Consider the following 20,854-nt stretch of genomic DNA (forward strand, 5'->3'; position numbering starts at 1 on the left):
TACTTTATCTACTTTATGTTTAAGGATGTATCTGTATTTGTTTCCAAATAAATAAACCTAAAATTAGAACTGAACTATTTTTGTTTTGCTTATCATATTATAATTGATATTTATTAGCAGAAACAAAGAATCGAAGAGAGAAAAAACAGAGGTCTCACTCCGAATACGAACGACGCATATGACAGGTTTCGTTTGTCTGGATTAGAAATACACAAAGTCTACTATAAAAATCTAAAGAGTATAGTAAATACAGCAATATATTCAGAAAAACGTGCTTTCTTCAGCCAGCACATTAATAGGCACTCAAGCAGCTCTAAGAATTTATGGAATAACCTGAAGAAATGCGTTCATATTTCACCAAAGACCCGCCACGCCGTAATCCCAAACTATTTACGAGACCCAGACGCAATAAACTTACATTTTTTGAAAGTCCCAGGCGAGAATGAAATTAAATTATCACAGCTGACATATTATGAGTTCCACCGCTTCACAGAGTCTGAGTTCCAGCTTAAAACAGTAGACGAAGCTACCATTTTTAAGGTGATAAATCAAATTAAGTCTAACGCTGTCGGAATAGATGACATGTCTTGATATGCTACTTCTAACTCTTCCTCACTCTTTAGGTACAATCACTCATATTGTTAACACATCCATTCTGACAAACACTTTCCCAAACGCCTGGAAGTCAGCCATTGTTACACCGTTATCAAAAACAGCAGATGTCACGGAGTTGAAAGATTTGCGTCCGATAAGTATTCTTCCTTGCATTTCGAAAGTCTTGGAACGTGTTGTATATATGCAGTTCGCGACTTACTTGGAAAGTAATAAACTCCTACCGGTTCATCAGTCAGGCTTTAGGAAAGGTCGCAGCACCTCTACTGCTCTCATAGACATTGTCGATAATATCTTGTGTGCTCGTGATCATGGTCAAGGGTCTATCATGGTGCTCCTTGACTTTTCACGCGCCTTCGAAGCTATTAATATTTCCTTGCTTCTTTCAAAAATGAGCGCTTACGGTGTGAAACCTGACACAGTGAAATGGTTCTCAAGCTACCTCAGTGGCCGTAACCAGCGTGTTCAGCTTCGAGATGATAGTGGATACCCATTGCTGTCAGAGCTAGTACAATTAAGTAGAGGAATCCCACAGTTCATTCTATATACTGCCGACGTATCGAACATCATAAAGCATTGTAATTTTCACATGTATGCAGATGACATACAACTATACATCTCATTTCGACCAGAAAATACTACCGACGCAGTAAATAAATTGAATAGCGATCTGAAGCGCATTCATATGTGGTCTAAGTTTAGTATTAAACCCATGTAAAACAAAATACATGATTTTGGGGTCTAAACTTCAAATAGATAAAATTGTTTCATCGCAGCCTAATGTAAATGTTATAGGTATACAATTAGAACGGGTAACCGAAGCACGTAATCTAGGAGTGTTAATGGACGATGGCTTAAATTTTGAGAAACATGTGCTCGAATTGAGTCGGAGAGCTTTTTACCAGCTCAAAATATTATATCGTATTCGAGACTTCTTAAGTATAGATCATCGCATTACACTATGTGACTCGATAATCCTATCTTTGTTTAATTACGGTGATACAGTATATGGTTCGCGGTTGCTTGCGCGTACTGAACGAATCGTTCAAAGGGTCCAAAACGCCTGTGCTCGATTCTGCTTTATCTTACCGCCTCGAACTCATATCACTCCACACCTAAACAACGCCGGTATACTTAAGATCGTCATCTTAAGTATACCGGTAATTAAGTATTACGTAGGGAGCTTCATTTGGCCACTCTTTTATTCGGTATAATACGCAAAGGTCGCCCGGAATATCTGTACGAAAAACTGAAATGGCGCCATGCCTCAGAAACAAGGTATCCTATCAGAACAGGAAGTATACCAATTACTATTCCTCCTCACCGCACTTCTGCCTTTCGTGGTAGTTTCCGTTACGCTGCCACTAAGTGTTGGAACAATATACCACCACCAGTTAGGAATAGTTGCTCCATATATAGTTTTAAATTAAAATACAAAAACTATTTAGTAAACTATCAAAAAGATTTACAAATAGGTGGCAAAATAGTCCCCACTTATCTTAGGTAAACTGAATATATATATTTTCTGAACTGGCTTTATTTTATTTTATTTTAATTTTATATTGTAATCGCAGCGTTTGTATTTTTTGTTGTGTACTATATTTTTTTATCAAGTTTTGCATATTTTGTATCTTTTATATTGGTAATTTTTGTCTTTCTTTATTCTTTAATGTTGGTTTTTCTACGTATAAGGTATTTGGGTAGGTTTTCAGTTTTAAGTAAGTATGTGTTATGCTGTAAGTAATTAAAAATTTTAAAACGTTTCTAAACCACAGCGCGAGTTTGTCTCGTAATGGGCTACGCTGAAAACCAGCGCTGTAGCATTTGCTACAGCATACGCTGAGCGGTGTCCATTTTCGCATCATTATCGATTCAATTGTAAAATATATAATTATGTTCACAAATATTATATAACTTTAAGCGATATTGTTATGTTTTACTTTAAGGTGTATAATAAAACTTTGTAAATTAAATTGTGTGATGATGATGTGAAATAAAATATGTCTATGTCTATGTCTATGAATAATTAAAGAAATATGGACTTTTGCGGTCATACAAGAAGGTGTAATTCAGATGGTACAGCGATTTTGACCTACATTTTTACTAACTTAGAATTGGCCTCTCTTTCTATCTCGTGAATTTTACGTCTTCTGTCCACATTAGGGTTGTCTTATTTACCTAAAACGGTACCTACCTATTGTAAGGTCATCTTAAGGAAATTGGTCAGTTTTTTCTATAATATAAATAGGTACCTATGTAATCGTTATTTATATCAATATTCTGATGAGATAGGTAGCATTTAACTGTGTTTTGGTACCGAGCGATTACCGTTGAAGAAGAGATTGTCTTATGTATGACGCGTGTGTGCCTAAATATATTCTGACGTCAGGCACACGACATATTACTACATTGACACCAGGAGAACATAAATATGGTAGCGTTGAAAGTAAAGTCTTCATAGCGGTTGAAATCATGTGTCATCCTAGCAACATGTACTAGGACTTCATTATGCAGTTTAGAATTTTAATGTAATTTATGCTTCGGATTTTTGGACGTCAAATTTAATTTGAAAATGTGCAGCAGTTGCACTGTATCAACAACAAGATCAAAAACAGTAACTGACGCAGTATTCCAAAGATATATTGACCATATTAAAACCAAAGTAATTATTTCATACTTTAGTTACCATAAGCATTTTGTATCATTTATCAAAAATGTAAGCTCTGAGTCTGAATAAATCTATGTAACATAATATACCACTAAAATGTAAAATAATTATCAAACTTTGTATCACTATGATCATTGCTAAAAACCTACAACTATCCACTTCCCAAAATTTTACATTCGCGTCATTATCTTGTAGCTTGTTTTTTTAGCCGATAAACCCTTCGTTATGAGTTATGATAAATAGCGAAGGTTACTCAAAAGTCTTTCTGTTTTGATGAAAAAAAACGTATACCTAGGTCACACTAAAAGTTTTGCGTAACTTGCAAAAACAACATTATAACCAAAATATTATATCTATTGCTTTTCAAAATACTCCCCTTTACATTTTAAACATTTTCTTCATGCGATCGAACCATATTTTAAAACAGGAGGACCACAGATCTTAAGGCATGTTTTCTACGTGCTGATTGAACGCTATTACTGCCTCTTCGGAATTGGTAAAAGTGAAACCTCTCATCAAATCTTTAATTTTGGGGAAAATACAGAAATCACAGGGTGCAAGGTCGGGGCTATGTGCAGGATGGGGGACAAGTTGTACTTTTTCGGAAGCTAAAATGACTTAGTTTTGTTGGCCGTGTGAAGCGTTGTCATGATGTAGGAGAACGCGGCTTTTTGGTTGTCTTTCGGGTAAACGAATAGTAGAACACTCGGCCTTATCACTCTTTTGATCTTCGAGTGGAATTGTGCAGATGGGATCCGTAGCTAAGAAAAAAAAATATGATCATTTTTTTTCCAACGTTTCTCACCTGCCTCACATTTGTTGGCCTGTTCTTATTTTCAAACACCCATTCACAAGATTGCTGTTTTTTTTTTCGGATTCAAAACAACAAATCCACGTTTCGTCTCCTGTGACAATGTCATAAACATCACTAGAATGTCCGTGGTCATACTTCATTAGCATCTGTGAGCACCATTCCACGCAAGCCCGCTTCTGCTCCGCTGTCAGTTCATGAGGGATCCAACGATAACAAAGTTTCCGATCTTTCAATTCTTCGTGTAAAATTTTCTGAATTTGGCTCATACCAATCCCCAATAGTCCTCGAAATGTCTCATAGGTAATCCGCGGGTTTTCTTCAGTTAGTCGCTTAACAGTAGCCACATTATTTTCGTTGACGGCAGTTGAAGGCCGACCTTCACGAAATTCGTCATGTAAAGAAACCCGACTCTCTCAAATTCAGCAAACTATCGCCTCACCCTGTTCAAGCAAGGTGCTTCGTTAGTAATTGGTTTTCTTTTGATATCTATATATAAAAATGAATTGCTGTTCGTTAGTCTCACTAAAACTTGATAACGACTGGACCGATTTGGCTAATTTTGGTCTTGAATTATTTTTGGAAGTCTAGAGAAGGTTTGAAAGGTTGAATAAATAGGAAAATGCTCGGAATTAAATAAAAACAACAAATTTGTTTTTCCTTTGATGCATACCCCGTCGAATTTATTGACGCAACGGTTTGACAGTTATGCTGTGAAACAATTTTATTACAACAACAGGGTGCATTTTTACGAAGCAATTCTTGAATTTATGATACATTATTGACAAATTCATAAAAAAACATTATTTTATTTAGTATATACAGAAGAACGTCTGTCGGATCAGCTAGTTTATATAATAAATTTCTTTGTGGTGAATAGTTAAATAAGAATGCGAAAGTTTGTGTGTGAGTGTGTGTGTATGTTTGTTACGTCTTCACGCACAAACTACTGAATGGATTTTAATGAAACTTTACAATTATATTTTATCTATCTATTTCTTTATTATATAGCTAATAAGATGATACTAATAATTTTATCTTAATTTTTATATAAAATCCTACTAATATGATAAATAGGAATGGTTGTGAGTGTGTGTGTGTTTATTACTGCTTCACGCAGAAACTACTGCAATCTGCGAGCAATTCATGTTTGCCGTGTAAAGCCCGTAGGAGTTACAAAAATACATATTATAATGTTTATCGGCGCAAATACTACAACACACCTATTATTAAAACGAGACTAGACATAATATTAATAATTTTACGATAAAATTAAATCATAAATCATTTGATTTTTTACATTATGACATTTACATTATGATGTAAAATTATTTTTAAAAATAATTAATCGAAGTCCTATAAATACGGCCTTGTCATGTCGATACTCTGGGTCGTCATAACTTTTCCTATAGAATATATACGAAGGTGGTCAAATACTCTTGCAGTTTTCTTTCGATGATCCAATTATGAGTGATCACCAGCAAGTTGACAATTATTACGTCACACCCTTAAAAACAAGACGGAGGCTCTTTCTTTGTCATTAAAGGTGGGATAAAGGATTCAAGTTAACTTAATTTGGTAAGAGTTGAATTTACCGATTATTCGATGCTATTTTTGAAGGAAGTTTTAAAACATAAAAAGAGTTTCATAGCTACTGTTTACAAAGCCGTGTGATAGCGAAGAAATATTTTTCGCCACTCTCAATACGTATAAATTGAACTAAGTGTTAGAATTTATATGAAATTATTTTTTTTGAAAATAAGTTCACGCTACCATCAATGTTTAAGACTTAGTTTATGCGTTAGTAATTAAAGGGGGTTGCTATTTTGTGATTTTATTTTCTGTAGATTCTGTAGATGTAGATTTTATTTTCGGTAGTAAATTTACTAATTCGTTAAGCTAATGTTATTGCTTTAAGACATTTCATAACTTGTGAGTTTTCCGAAAGTGATGAGTAAGTCGCATGATGCTCAGCATGACAGAAACTTTAATTATGATGTTGTACTTTGTAATGAATTTTGATAACATACAGGAACGAGTGTGCTGCAATGCGTAGTACAGAACAGCGTGTGATGTCATGTGATGCATTGCATAGTCATCGCATGATACAGCCAGGCTCAAGCGATGGAAGACCACTGGCGAATGTCCCTTGGCTATGAATCTGTGCGGTTCGTACGAAAGCGAACATAACGGAACATGACAAGATGTTAAACTACATAGTGTTATCGTTTTAATTGCATTTTATGAAATATTTTTTGATGATTTTTTTTAATTTCATGCTTAATGGATCCAACGGTATGCCACTGGCTCAGAGCGCTATAAATTGGAAACTGCATTTGCTGTTAAGCCTGGAGAGACGCGTAGCGTCTACGGAAGAGGCGTGGAGTTCCAATTTACATACATAACACAGTTGTTCAAACACTTATATCTGGAGAACGGTTGGACTGATTTTCATGATTTTGAATTTTTTCGATATGTCTCCGTTCCAAATAGCAAAATAATAGAAAAACATTGAAATGTTGACGATCAAATAAAATACTTTCTAATAATGATAATCTCTGGATCTACAGAAACGATTTTTAAATTTTTCTTACCTATCGAAAGCCACATTTTTTGTGAGTGTCTTATGCTATATTATACTAACCCGAAAAAGTAAAACACTTTTTCGTGGTCGTGGTTGTCGGCTTAAAAAGTAAGTCTGAGAACGAACTGAAAAAAAACGGTCGAACACTAAAAATAATTTATATGACAAAACAACGTTTGCTGGTTCAGCTAGTTTTCCATTATTTCAACAACTGTCTCAAAGAGCATTTAAACATGAAGTGTCTTATGAATTTTCGATCAGTGTCACGTGTCATGACGCGAGTTTAACATTTTATACCCATCCCAAGAAAAGTGCTCAACGCCACCAAAGAAGTTTTCACTTCAAAAATAAAACACACATATATATCAGCTTGGTTATAGACAGTCTCTCAAAGAAAAATTTAAAGAAATAAATATTTTGACTGTTCATTGTCAGTACATATATGAAAATTTAATATACGTTCACAAAAATCGTCACCTTTTTGCTCTTAATAGTGATTTTCATTATTATAACACTAGAAATAAGGGATTGCTTGTAACTAATTCTAGTAGGCTTCATATGATACATAATAGCTTTAAGGTAAATGTATACACTTCTATAATAATGTCCCAGCCACTGTTCAGGCATTATCTATAAATAAATTTAAATGTCTTATAAAAACATGGCTCTGTCGTAAATCCTAACCTAAATGATCGGACAGCCTGGGACTAGATTGTGATTATTTTATAGCGATAGAAATTACTGTACAATATTGTATATTTTTATTGAAAAGAGCGCAAAAAAAGAATGCTGGGAGAGTTTCTTGGGCCACTTCTTCTCTCTCAGAGCGCCATTTGTTTCCGAAGCGGTACTAGTATCTAGTAGTTATTAGAAATGACATCAAATAGAATTCTAAAGGAATCAATTTTGAGAAAATAAATGCCTTTTATGCCTCTTTATAGAAATGCCATAAATATTTTACTAAATCGCTAATAACTTGGCCATACAATGTAACAAAAGACACATTCTTCCTTCATTTCTTTAGTAGTGGGGCGTTCAATCAATCATTCAATTATTTATTTGTTGAATAAGGTTCGTACAGATGGATGATACATAATAAAAATGCTATCATAAACAAGATTTAATTAAAATTTTCCATGAATGTTCACAAAAAGTCGAGAAACATATAGGCTCGATGCGGTTGTAGAATTTTTACTGCTTTATAGCGTACACGAAGATGACGTCACCGCACAAGGTAGCTAGCTCATTTCACAGCTTGGATGTAAGTGGAAGAAAGTTACTTGAAAATCGCAATGGAACGCCACTCATCCAGATGGTGGGGATGATATCGTAATTTGTGGTTTGTCATGCGAAGGTGGAATCTGGCGGTAGAAACCAGGTCGAACAGGTCTTAGGAATACTCCTCATGATAAATTCGGTAGAAGATACACAATAAAGCGACGTCCCTACGCAACGCCAGTTTGGGCACATTTATTTTATTTGGCAAACAATCTGGTGCTGGAAAAAATTTAGACTTTACTGAACTCGCACCACAACCCAAGAAAAGAATTAAAACTAGTTATGAGATGCTAGTTCATATTTTGCAAGCTCGTTTACTGTATTTTGAACTGTAATTTTTTTATTGTTACGTCTTACAGTATTTTCACATAATTGTATTATTAACAATAATTCTTAGTAACTATTTTACATTCACACCGGATAATTAATTATTATGAACCTTTTTTCTTTAGATTTATCTCATCTCTCATATGAGTGCCTTTTTTTTCTTCATGAGAAATAAGGAATTTTATAAACAATAACTTCAGCGTTCTATTTATATAGGTATTAAATCTTTCATAATATTTCACAATAAAAATATTTGTATATGAGCTGTAGATATATAATAATACTTGTCATTATTGAAATAGTGGGGAGTTTTGAGAATCACAAGAGCTTTCTACATCATAATTAAGTAGAAATTTCACCCCTAAGGGAACAAACTAAGGAATAAACAATTGTATAGAAGTCTAACATTTTCGAAGATGGATGAACGGGATTTAATTTACTTCGTGATAGAAATAAATATCGCTAATGTCGAAGTTCAAACCAGTTTATCGAAATTGCATCCCTAAGAAATTCCTGGCTTGGCAACTTTGAAGTACTAAGCTGTATTGGAAAATGGCTGAATTTTGAAAGTACTTAAAAATCAAAAAAAGGTTGATATTGCTATCACGTTGGTATCATAGTACCTATTTATAATATTCTCATTTAAATCAGCATATGATAGTTTAGATAAGATAGCAAATAAAAATACCTCACACCTGAGAAGAATGGGCACATTCTCACATATAGATGCAAGAGTATACAAATCGTTCAACAAAAGATTTACTAACTCGACTTAACCGAGTAGAAGGCTTAACAAGTTTATGTTTGTTCCTGGTGTAAAAAATATGATTAACACTTTCTAGAAAATTCGATAATGTGCCTATAAATATAGTCTATTCTTACTGATGTGTTCTAAATGGTAAATAAACTCTACCTCATACGAAAGTCACATGTTTACGAAAAATGACAGATTTTATATTTTGTTTTATTATTTATCACTATTTCAGAAACACAATCGGTATAAAAGTACAGTAATAAAAGCTTTTAATATTATGATTTAAATGCATTACTTTTGCTTCTATAGAATAAAGAAGATTTTCAATTGCTTTTAATAAACGTGTAATAACTTCAAATTACTTGTTTTATTGTAATTATTATTATTTCTCTCCCTCGTGCTGTTTATCAAAATGCAGTGAGATATTTGCCGGAGATCTCCCTGCCACTGATTTACTTTTCTAACGATCTGGCTTTCAGTGTGTTTTTTTTTGTAATTTAGACGGTGTTGTTCTTTGGTCTGACGACTTTTAGCAACCCTTAACAATTAAGGTAATATTAGTTTTAAGTTTTCTGAATGGACCGACCCCTAGTTTAATAATACATGAGTCTGATACATGAGAAGATAAATGAATTATTATCGCTTGTAATATTATCACTACCCACACTTTTCGTTCACTGCATAAAAAACTATTAAGTTCATTCGTTCGATGGTCTCCCATCTCAATTATCCTACTAATCCTACTAATAATATTATTTAATAATAATATTATTATTAAAGGGAAGATATCTGCCCTTTCTTGGCGTGCGTCCGTGCGGAATGGGGGGTCTATGCCAACTTAATGGCTGACAGGCTCGCCCTACATGTTTCAGTAGTACAACTCCCTACTTCAACATTTTATTGAGATAAAACCTGTAGTTGGAAATGCAACTGGCAACTACTAGTAGTATATATAGTACGCCATATTTGTTTACTATTTAGAACACGTAAAAGTGGCAAGAAACTCACTTACAAATTCAGCATTTTGTATTTATGTAGGTATATTATACAATGTATTTAAGGTGATGCATCAAAACTACTCAAACGTCAAATAGTCAATGCCTTAGGCTAGGGTTACTATGAGTTCTGACGAAAATTTGTTCTGACGTGTACGTCCGAAATCCTCGTCAGAACAAGGCGTTTACACTGTGCGCGTTTTCTGTTATTCTGATAGTCTGTTTGTTTCTGCCGTCCAGCGAAGATGGACGAATTTGATAAATTTGATTTGACATCGATAAAGAAGGTCTTACTTCCGTTGATATTCCCGAGATGGACTTTGAGTCCCTACACAATGTGCCAGTTTCACGGAGATATAATCACTACGGAAGAAGCGCGAATGAGACTAGAGAAACCTTGAAAAATTATTTTGTTAATCCAGCAGGTGAAATACCGTTTTAATACAACCTACTGTAATAATCTATAGCTCTACAAGTCATGTTCTTGATAGATAAAATGTAAACATTAATTCTAATTGCTCGTGTACCTAATTAATGTAAACCCCACATCAAAATAGAAATTTGTACTTCTTGCTAGTGTTGAGTTCTGTAGCAACTTTCTCCCACTTTTGCCGAGAAATATCTCTGTTGTGATAATTTTTGTCTCTCATATCCCACAAACACCTGTTCTCGTACACGAGACTGAGAAATTCGCAGACGCAGGTCGTGCGAAAAAATCAAACTCGTTTGAACGCTCGAGTGGTTCTGACAACGTCGTGCATGTTCTGACGCGTTCGTCGTTGCCAGTGTAAACACTGTCATTTGGATACCAGGCGTTTGTTTCTTCTGACGAATCCGTCAGAACTCGTCAGAACAATTTTTCGTCAGAGTAACCCTAGCCTTACACGAGTAAGTTAAAAAAATAAATGTAAATTAATACAAAACAAAAGTAATTGGGTGTAGTAGCATCGCCCACACACACCGTAAATACATATAGGTATATTGCGAGCATTTTTTTTTTTTATTTTTTTTTTATGGAATAGGAGGACAAACGAGCGTACGGGTCACCTGTTGTTAAGTGATCACCGCCGCCCATACTCTCTTGCAACACCAGAGGAATCACAGGAGCGTTGCCGGCCTTTAAGGAAGGTGTACGCGTTTTCCTGAAGGTACCCATGTCGTATCGTCCCGGAAACACCGCACAAGGAAGTTCATTCCATAGCTTTGTAGTACGTGGAAGAAAGCTTCTTGTAAACCGCACTGTGGGGGACAGTGCGGTTTACAAGGAGCTTTGCAAAGAGGTGGCGTGTCGTGCGAAGGTGGAATTCGGCGGCAGGAATTAGGTAAAACAGCTCTTCGGAACACTCCCCGTGATAAATGCGGTAGAAGACACACAATGAAGCGACGTCTCTACGCAACGCCAAGTGATCCAGCCGTTCACAGAGGACTGGGTCCCAGACAATTCGCGCTGCTCTGCGTTGCACGCGGTCAAATGGATCGACCATATATTGGTCATATGGATAGGATATACTGGGGTGCGCCAGACCAGAGATGACAGCAATACTCCATGTGTGGCCGGACCTGCGCTTTGTACAGCGCTAGAATGTGGGCCGGCTTGAAGTATTACCGTGCTCTATTAATGACGCCCAGTTTCTTTGAAGCCAATTTGGCTTTGCCCTCCAGATGGCCACGGAATTGGCAATCGCTCGAAATTTCATACAAGATTATATACCTAAATGAATAAAATAAAAAAATACAATTAGTTTTAAGAATCTGAAGCAGAGTTTCTGGTACCAGGATCATCCTGGCACCATAAGTACCATCCATTCACGGGCATGACGCATGAACCAGCCATCGCCTCCCTTGACCGTATTTTAGGGAAGGGGACCCGTCCCATGTCGCTGCCACAAGCAGTGACATTTAAGCGAACATGACGAAGCCTGTCACGAGAACTCAGCCAAATAACAAAAAATAATCTTCATTGAAATATTATGCAATACTCACTCAACTTACAATTTTGACAATTCTGCTTACATTTGTAAATTATTAATATTATTTTTAATTAATATAACTGTTAATATTATATTTTTACTAACAGTAATTAAAAGCTCAAATCTTTTAGGGTAGTGAAATAAGATCACAATCACTGTAAAACTAATTGATGTACGTCAAGGAAAAGAACGTCACTCGAACGCTTGGCTCAGTTGGTAAGAGCGCTCACACGGAACGAGAGAGGTCACGGGTTCGAGTCCCGCATCGATTATAAAAATTTGTTTTCTTATTTTATTTATGAAATTTATCCCATAAGTGAAGAATCACTTTAAAACATAACAAATTGTTTAACTTTTATACCGACTATACGAACTCTTTGTATTTTATTATAATAATATTGATAAATGTTTCTTTCAGACATGCATGTAAGCTTAATTTGTATAAGCTTTTGCTTTTAATGAAAATAACTTGTATTAATAAGGAATTTAATATTTATCTTTTCATGGAATTAATAAACGACCTCAACAGAATACATACCATTTAAATTATATGAATCACCACAGCATAATTCAAAGAACAACAGAATCACAAAATATTTGATATTCATAGTGAGTACGTGTGCTGCCTAGTAAAACTAAAATAATAAGACTGCTTACATTGGCTAGATTATATAATTATTATTTTTTTCTTTATAATTACTAACGTTAATTAAGTGACGAGCGTGATTGTAGTAGCACTTAGAATTTAAAAATAGAATCATTAGCGACACTGTATTGTGATGGTCAGCCGGGCTAGCACCACGAGTAAATAATCTCGTCTCGTTACGTGAAAAGTAGAGATAAAAGAAATTTTGACTTCTCATGCTCTGAAATTGCTTATTTGTGCACGATATTGCACAAAATCAAAATCATGAAAATGAGCCATACAGCCAAACACAATAATAAGTTCAGAGATAGAATTTGTTATTTTATAATATTTACTTAAATTTATTGGCCTCGTGTATTTTTTAAGACATAAAAGATATTAACGTTTAAATTAAAATACGGTAGGTTATTTAATTAGTTAAAATATATATATATATATATTACAAACTTAATTTAATAGTAGGCTGTATAGGTCTGGAGCCCAAGCCTAATATCAATGTCGTAAGATTTAAAAAAAATTGCGGCGGGAAACAGGTCTATTTTTTTCGTGCGTTTATTATTTTTTTCAAATTTGCTAAAATTGTTAATAACGTGCATGTTATACTACTGTTTTATTTCCTCGCAATCGAAATGAAAAGCAGAGTTTATAACTCACCCACAAAACCATTTTATCCTCGACATTACTATCAGCTAAAAGTCTCGGATAAAAATGGTTCGTTTTGTGCACTCGTTGTAAAATCTACTATGTATTTGACATAACTGTGGTCACGGACTAATAAAAAAAGAAGGACTCCCCGCTGTGATATTGGCAAGTGAAGCACCTTTATTACACTTCCGCCCGAACCTCTTAACTGACAGTACATATACGGTATTTTATTTTGTTTGTTTTTCGAGAAAGTTGCAAATTAAGTATAATCTATTTAAATAACTAGCTATCTTCTTTAATATTCAGTTTGAAATTAGAAATAAGTTTTAATTGCCACCGATCAGTGAATAACCACTCACCAGTTACTCACAACTATAAAGACGACATTCACCCCAACGTTCTTCTACGACCAGCTTTGAAAAGTGTGGCACTAAACAGAAACACTTCAAAATATAGCACAAAACTACGTTTTGTGCTATATTTTAGACATTAAAGAACTGCACAAATTGGAACTCAATACCGATATCAACAAACAACCAAGGTAAACTAAACCAAGTTTTTTCGTTGCAAATCAAATACTTTGTGCGACCACATAAACTTTGAACACAAGTTACTTAGGTATATTGAAAAATGTCGAAATTAATCAGATCTCCTGTAAATCGAAATGTACAGCATACTTTGTCCGACTCTGACATAGCACAAACAAAAACTCATGAAACAGCGACACAGCGCAGCAGCAAGAGACGCAGAGGATCCCCTGATAAGTCATGCACAACGGAGGATATCAAGAATATACTGGCGGAATGGAAGAATAACGAAAATTCTCTACTTAATAAACTGGTAAATGACGTAGCCGAAATCAAACATCAAAATACGCAAATAAAAGAATCTAACAAAGAAATTGAAAAAGCATTAGAATTCTTGAATTGCCAGTATGAAGCTATGAGGAAGAAAATGGAATTATTAGAAAGTGAACGCAAAGAGCATATTTCACAAATCGAAATTCTTGAACAAAAAGTAGAAGAATTAAACCGTACACTGAAATCATCATCTATCGAAATAAGAAATATGCCTTCTATGAAAAACTATGAAAATAAGGATGAGCTATCCAGTATCGTAGTTAAAACCTGTAAGGCTCTAAATGTTGATATAGAGAAACGAGAACTAAAAGATATATACGTAATACGTGGCAAAGGAGGTAAAAATACCATTGTGGCTGAATTCACATCTAATATAGTAAAACATAATGTCATCAAAGGTGTTAAATTGTATAATAAACAACACCCCAACTCTCGCTTGAATACTTCTGTTATAGGACTAGACGGTGATAAAAAACCTATCTATATATCTGAGGCCCTTACTTACAAAGCACGAAGACTATTCTATCTAGCGCGTGACTTAGCCAAGACAGAAGAATTTAAGTACTGTTGGGTAAGTAACGGTAAAATATTTTTGAGGAAACAGAATATAAACATTGATGTAAGAAATGACATTGATTCTAATTCTGCTGATTATCTAAACTTATTGGCAAGTCACGGGCTCATGGCTGGTCACAACTATCCTACCAGAGGAAAAAATTGTTTAGACCACGCTATGATAAAAGCGAAATTACCATCCACGACCCTTGTTATAACACCATCGATTACAGACCACTCAGCGGTCATTATTAAGATTAGTTTAAATTCTAAAAATACGCAAAATACCAAGATATTAAAAAACAAAAATAAGATATGATTTGATCGCTAAAGAAATTGAGAAAATAGACTTTAAGCCTATCATCAACTCAAATGATCCCAATTGGTGTTCTAAAGAAATAGTTGATACTTTAACTAAAACAATCTCAAAATATACAACCACAACATTAATTCCCAAGAAGTATCACTGTATCAAGCCTTGGATTACTCCTGGTCTCATACGTTGTATCAAAACCCGTGACAAAATGCATACAAATTCTAAAAAAGAACCTGACAATCAAATTCTCAGTATTACTTACAAGCGATACAAAAACCACTGTAACGATTTATTAAAAAGATTTAAAAGAATATATGAACAAAATGAATTAAAAAAACACGCTAAAAATCCTAAAAACACATGGACACTAATAAGAAAATTCACAAACACAACTAACAAAAAAGAATTACAACAGGATCTCCTGAGGATTGACACTAAGCCTGAAAACGCAGTTGAAAAAGTTAACTATTTTGCTGGTATTGGCAAGGGCCTAGCAGACAAAATTCCTCACGTTCAATGTCCCGTAGATTTAAATTGTTCTAATAAAAAACCAATGACGCCATCAAACTCTATGGTGATGTTGAAAACAACAGAAAAAGAAATAGAAAACTTAATAACAAACCTTAAAAATGACTCAGCTGTTGGATGGGACAATATATCACCAAAAATAATAAAATTGAGCAGACACATCCTTGTTCCACTTTTAACACACATCTTTAATTTATGTATTGAAACGAGTACTTTTCCACAGGTTTTCAAACTCTCCATAATTCTACCCATATATAAATCAGGAGTAAAATCATGTGCCAATAGCTATCGCCCTATTTCAATTTTACCGACTATTTCCAAATTATTTGAAAAAATTATGAGTAAAAGACTTATGTCCTTTCTAGATAAAGAAAATATCTTATCTAAGCATCAGTATGGCTTTAGGGCAGAAAGATCAACAGGGGATGCAGTATCGGATCTATCAGAATTTGTGGCAGCCCGTCTAGATGCTAAAGAAAAATGCGTGGGCGTTTTTCTTGACCTTGCGAAAGCCTTTGACACCGTTTCTATACCACTTCTTTTAGACAAAATGGAGGCAATTGGAATAAGAGGAAAGGTGCATTCACTTTTTAAGGATTACCTGACAAACAGAAAGCAAAGTGTAAAAATAGGTGATTATGTAAGCTCTTTTCATCCAGTAACTCACGGTGTACCTCAGGGCAGTGTGCTCGGTCCTGCTTTGTTTCTGGTTTATGTGAACGACCTTTGTCATCTTAATCCAATTAACTGCAAAACATTTATGTATGCCGATGATACGGCCTTAATTTTTCATGCCCATTCTTGGGCAGATGTCAAAACCAAGGTTGAAATAGGACTTCGAAAAACTTTTCAATGGCTTCAACAGAATTTGTTAACTCTAAACATTCTTAAAACAAAATATATCACCTTTGGCATTACTACAAGACAAATTCCCTCAGACGAAAATTTTTCCGTACAAGTTCATAATTGTAAGAAAGTCTTGACTCAAAATAAAGGATGCTCTTGTGTTTACCTTAATAAAACAAAAATAATTAAATACCTAGGAGTTCTAATAGATGAGACCCTATCATGGAAACCGCAAATTGATCTACTGTCAGAAAGGACTAGAAAACTTATTTTCGTATTTAAAACCTTACGTCAGATTGCTGATTTCACTCTTTTGAGAAATGTTTACTTTGCATTAGCACAATCCTTATTAACTTATTGTATTAAATCGTGGGGTGGCGCTCGAAAATCATGTCTTTTGAAGCTTGAACGGGCCCAACGTGCTCTATTAAAGGTTATTATTTGCAAACCCTTTCGGTATCCTACTTGTGAACTATACACTAAATGCGATGTCTTGTCTGTAAGACAATTGTTTATTAGGGACACTATAATGGCACAGCACTCAAAACTTATATTTGTTCCAGAAGCAGTAACAAAACGACGTAAAGATAAAGTCTGTCCTACAAACACTTTTAAAACTTTTTTATACGTAAATTTCAATGCTATCTTGGTCCCATGCTCTATAATAAATTAAACAAAATTATTAATATCTACTCTGAAAACAAATTTAACTGTAAAAAATAGCTAACTGTTTGGTTAAAAAATAAAAAGTATGATGAAATTGATAATTTGTTTATAGCTATACGTTAAATTATTAATTATCCAGCCTTACTTACCTTACCGCTTATACGCACAACATACAGAAAAAAAAAAAAAAAAAAAAAAAAAAAGCAAAAGTAAGTATCACACTTTTCAAATTAATTTTTTTTCTTAACTATAGAAGGTAGAGATTTAAGATTAAAAACGTTTTGTTGCAAATTTTATAGGCTTTAATTCTTAGAAACTAAAATTATATATTAGTAACATTTTTAACTTAAAAAAGATAAAACAATGAAAATAGACATTTTTAGTTTAGTGTAAAAAAATTCAACTATAATGTATTACGTGTTATTTATTTTTTAATAACTGGTATTGCCTCCTAGATCTCTGATTACAGCTTCGAGCCGGTTTGGCATACTGAACACTAGGTTTCGGAGCCGATGTTGGGGATTATTCTCCCATTCTTCTACCAGGGCCTGCTTTAGTGCTTAGTGTTCTGCGATTTCTGACTAGCCTCCCAAGCTCATCCCAGGCGTGTTCAATCGGGTTGAGATCAGGACTTCTTGATGGCCAAGCCATCACGCTGATACCAACCTCCTGAATATACTCTTGTACGATATGAGCCGTGTGTGGCCGGGCATTATCATGCATCAGCATCGATCCATCACCCATATTTGCTAAATACGGCCCTGCATAGTCATTGAGAATCTCTTGAGCATATCTTTGCCCAGTGAGGGTGCCATTTTCTATGGCTACTAGCTCTGTGCGACCTTCTGAAGATATGCCAGCCCATACATGTACACTGCCTCCACCGTATTGGACTCTTTCTGAGATGCAGGCTTGAAGGTATCGCTCACCAGGTCGCCTGTAAACACTTCGCCTTCCATCAGAAGTGTAAAGGGAGAATCGAGACTCATCTGCAAACAAAATTCTTGACCATTCTTCTTCATCCCACTGCATGTGTTCACGGGCGTATCGCAGTCTCGCTACTCGATGCTGTCTCTCGAGTTTTGGGCCACTTGCTGGTCTTCGGGGTTTCAAATTTGCTTCAGCAAGTCTTCTTCTCACTGTACTGTCACTAATTTAGTCCTTCCGGATCTGAAGTAGCTGTTGCTGGACTTCAACTGCATTTTGGTGGCGATTTCTTAACACAGTGGAAATAATATAACGATCTTCTCGGGCACTGGTACACCTGGGTCTGCCATTACAAGGTCTCCTCAGATGGTGTCCAGTCTCTTCGTACCTTCGCTTTACCTCCTGGACCGTTCGTATCGTCACACCCACCATTCTTGCAGTGCGACGCATACTGATGCCTAGTTCCAGAAAAGCTATGATCCTAGTACATTCTTCAACTGAAAGAGGCATGATAAATAAATGTTATGTGCTTTTTTGCATAAATTTTTAAAACAAGACCCATCGATCTTGAAAAAAAATTAAAACAGAAAGAAAAATGTGAATGGTAAAATTGTAATTCGGAAACGTCCACTTTGAAAAGGGTATGGTTTTGTTTTTGAGGTTTTTTTTCAGACAATTCTTAAAAGAAGGTTACAGACTATAAAGTTTTTATGTACAAAATTAAATTCTCTTTGGAGTCCTTTTTATTTCGAAAGTATATCTTGTGAACTTAAAACGTTATCCCAATTTTAAAAGTGTGATACTTACTTTTGAAGGCCAGTGTAGTATGCATAGCTTATATTTCACATCTACAATAAATTAAAATTTCTATTTATCTATATGTATACATGTACCCTTATATATTTATCTTCAAAATTTATTATCTTTAATACTTTTAAAGTAATAATGTATAAACATTATTACTTTAAAAGTTCAAAATAAACCCAATCAATAATACCTTACTACATTATTATATAAAAATAGCCCAAGTCAACAGTCTTTGTAGTCAACCCAAATGTTTCAATTTTATTACTGACCGCTCAAGTACTAACCAGTAATATGTATGATAGACACATGTTATTTATTTTCTCGTAGAACTGCTAAATTTTTTTTTCCATAAGTTAAATTCTTATATACGCTTTTATGTATTGAAGTTATCTGTAAAAAACAATGTATCTGGAAGTAACTAGTATTAAAATACAGGCCCGGCCTAGTTTAATGCTAGTGACAACTAAAATAATATAAAATATTTTAATTAACTATTAGAAACACTACTTATCCTACGGGATTAGTGGTGCGATTATTTTCAAAAGCATTGTGAATATTTGAAAAATATTTTGATGTATTTGGTGTTGTTTGTTCAGAAAAATTTCGTGTATGTTCCATTACTTGTATTGTTATTATAGTATAATAATATTAAGTAGAATTAAGTGAACTAAGTAATGTATGAAGGATTTATAATAAAAAGTTGTTACCGCGATGACATGCAGGCTAGAGTTAAATCGAAAAAAAAAATATATAATTAAATTATTTAAGTGGAAACTTTATGCTAGTGTATGTTTACGGGGTATACCATATACACAATTTTTTCTCCCTTAAGTAATGATATATCCACAAATACTTTTATAGTATTGTTTTTACACTTTTTCACAACGCACGACGGCATTTTAAAAATATTTTATTGCGACGCAAACTGATCTGTCACAGACTCATAATGGCGGCCGATCGGCTTGTATTAGTATAAGTGTGGGGCTATGTATTTACACGTTTACCGGCTTGTTTTGGTGCCTCACTGTTATGTAAGGTGACACGGAGTCCTTCTTATTTTACTCGTCCGTGAACTGTGGTATTTTTCTCTACGAACCGTAACATAACGACGTACTTTTCTCATATTTTATCGAATTTTGACAATTAAAGTTTTTGTCGTCCTATAAGCTTGTGGACGAGATCGTTTGTCAAATATATTTTCAAGTACCTAATTGAGAGAAAAACTAATTTTGAAATTTATTTTATAAAGTGTAAAATATTTACTACTGCAGAATGTTTTATAAAAAATTTTGATAAAGTAATTCATTTTTTCACTAACAATGACATATTACCTCTTTTTGATTTCAATGAATTAATACATAAAATAAAAAATAAGGACATAACTACCACAGTAGACATATGTACCAGTATGGAAACTAAGCCTTGTTGATAAAATACTTACATATACATTCCATTCAAGCAATGGGGTTGTCAGGTTATTTTTCTAATAAACTTTTAAAAAGTAATAGGTTCTCAATTCGACTGTATTTTTGGAACGAAGTTCCTTAAGGGCGTTGCGGAGCTTAAAAAGTAAAATGCGTAAGGTTTTATGTATAGTGTAGGTATGTATGATGGCTATACAGTGTCTAATGCAATGTTATGGTCAACACTCTATATGATGACTATTATGTAATATTTTATTTAAATTAAGTTTATAAAAGAAATTTTATTTAAAAGTTGTTATTTTCCTGCAGCCCCCATCTTGGTTTTACATTTTGATAGCACTATCAGTTTTAGCACCCTCAAAAATCATGAACACTACATCCATGATGGTAACAATTTTTTGTATAAAATAAATAAATTTAAAAAAATATCTTCGAAAACCAAACCACACTCATAAAAAATAAAAAAATATTGCCCAGCGGCCATCTTAGTTTAACGTTGTGAGTTATGTTCACGAATTTATTATAATCGATCTCACAGACTTATAATTCGAATACCTACTAATTTATAATAATAATATACCTAACAATAAATCAGCGACACCCGTCTTGACGCGACACTCGCTACTACAAGACCG

At 34.3% G+C, this 20,854-nt stretch overlaps 1 protein-coding gene across 1 annotated transcript in view; it reads right to left on the reverse strand.

The window, feature by feature from the left end:
• Positions 1-12,645, reverse strand: part of LOC126972073 (O-acyltransferase like protein-like) — a 283,177-nt gene extending 270,532 nt beyond the window's left edge. The window contains exon 1 of the mRNA XM_050818654.1: positions 12,538-12,645. Coding sequence (XP_050674611.1) covers positions 12,538-12,607 — 70 coding nt within the window. The 5' untranslated portion in view covers positions 12,608-12,645. The remainder of the gene's footprint in view (positions 1-12,537) is intronic.
• Positions 12,646-20,854: the final 8,209 nt, after the last annotated feature.

The sequence above is a fragment of the Leptidea sinapis genome, chromosome 25 (genome assembly GCF_905404315.1).
Source record: "Leptidea sinapis chromosome 25, ilLepSina1.1, whole genome shotgun sequence".
Lineage (NCBI taxonomy): Eukaryota > Metazoa > Arthropoda > Insecta > Lepidoptera > Pieridae > Leptidea > Leptidea sinapis.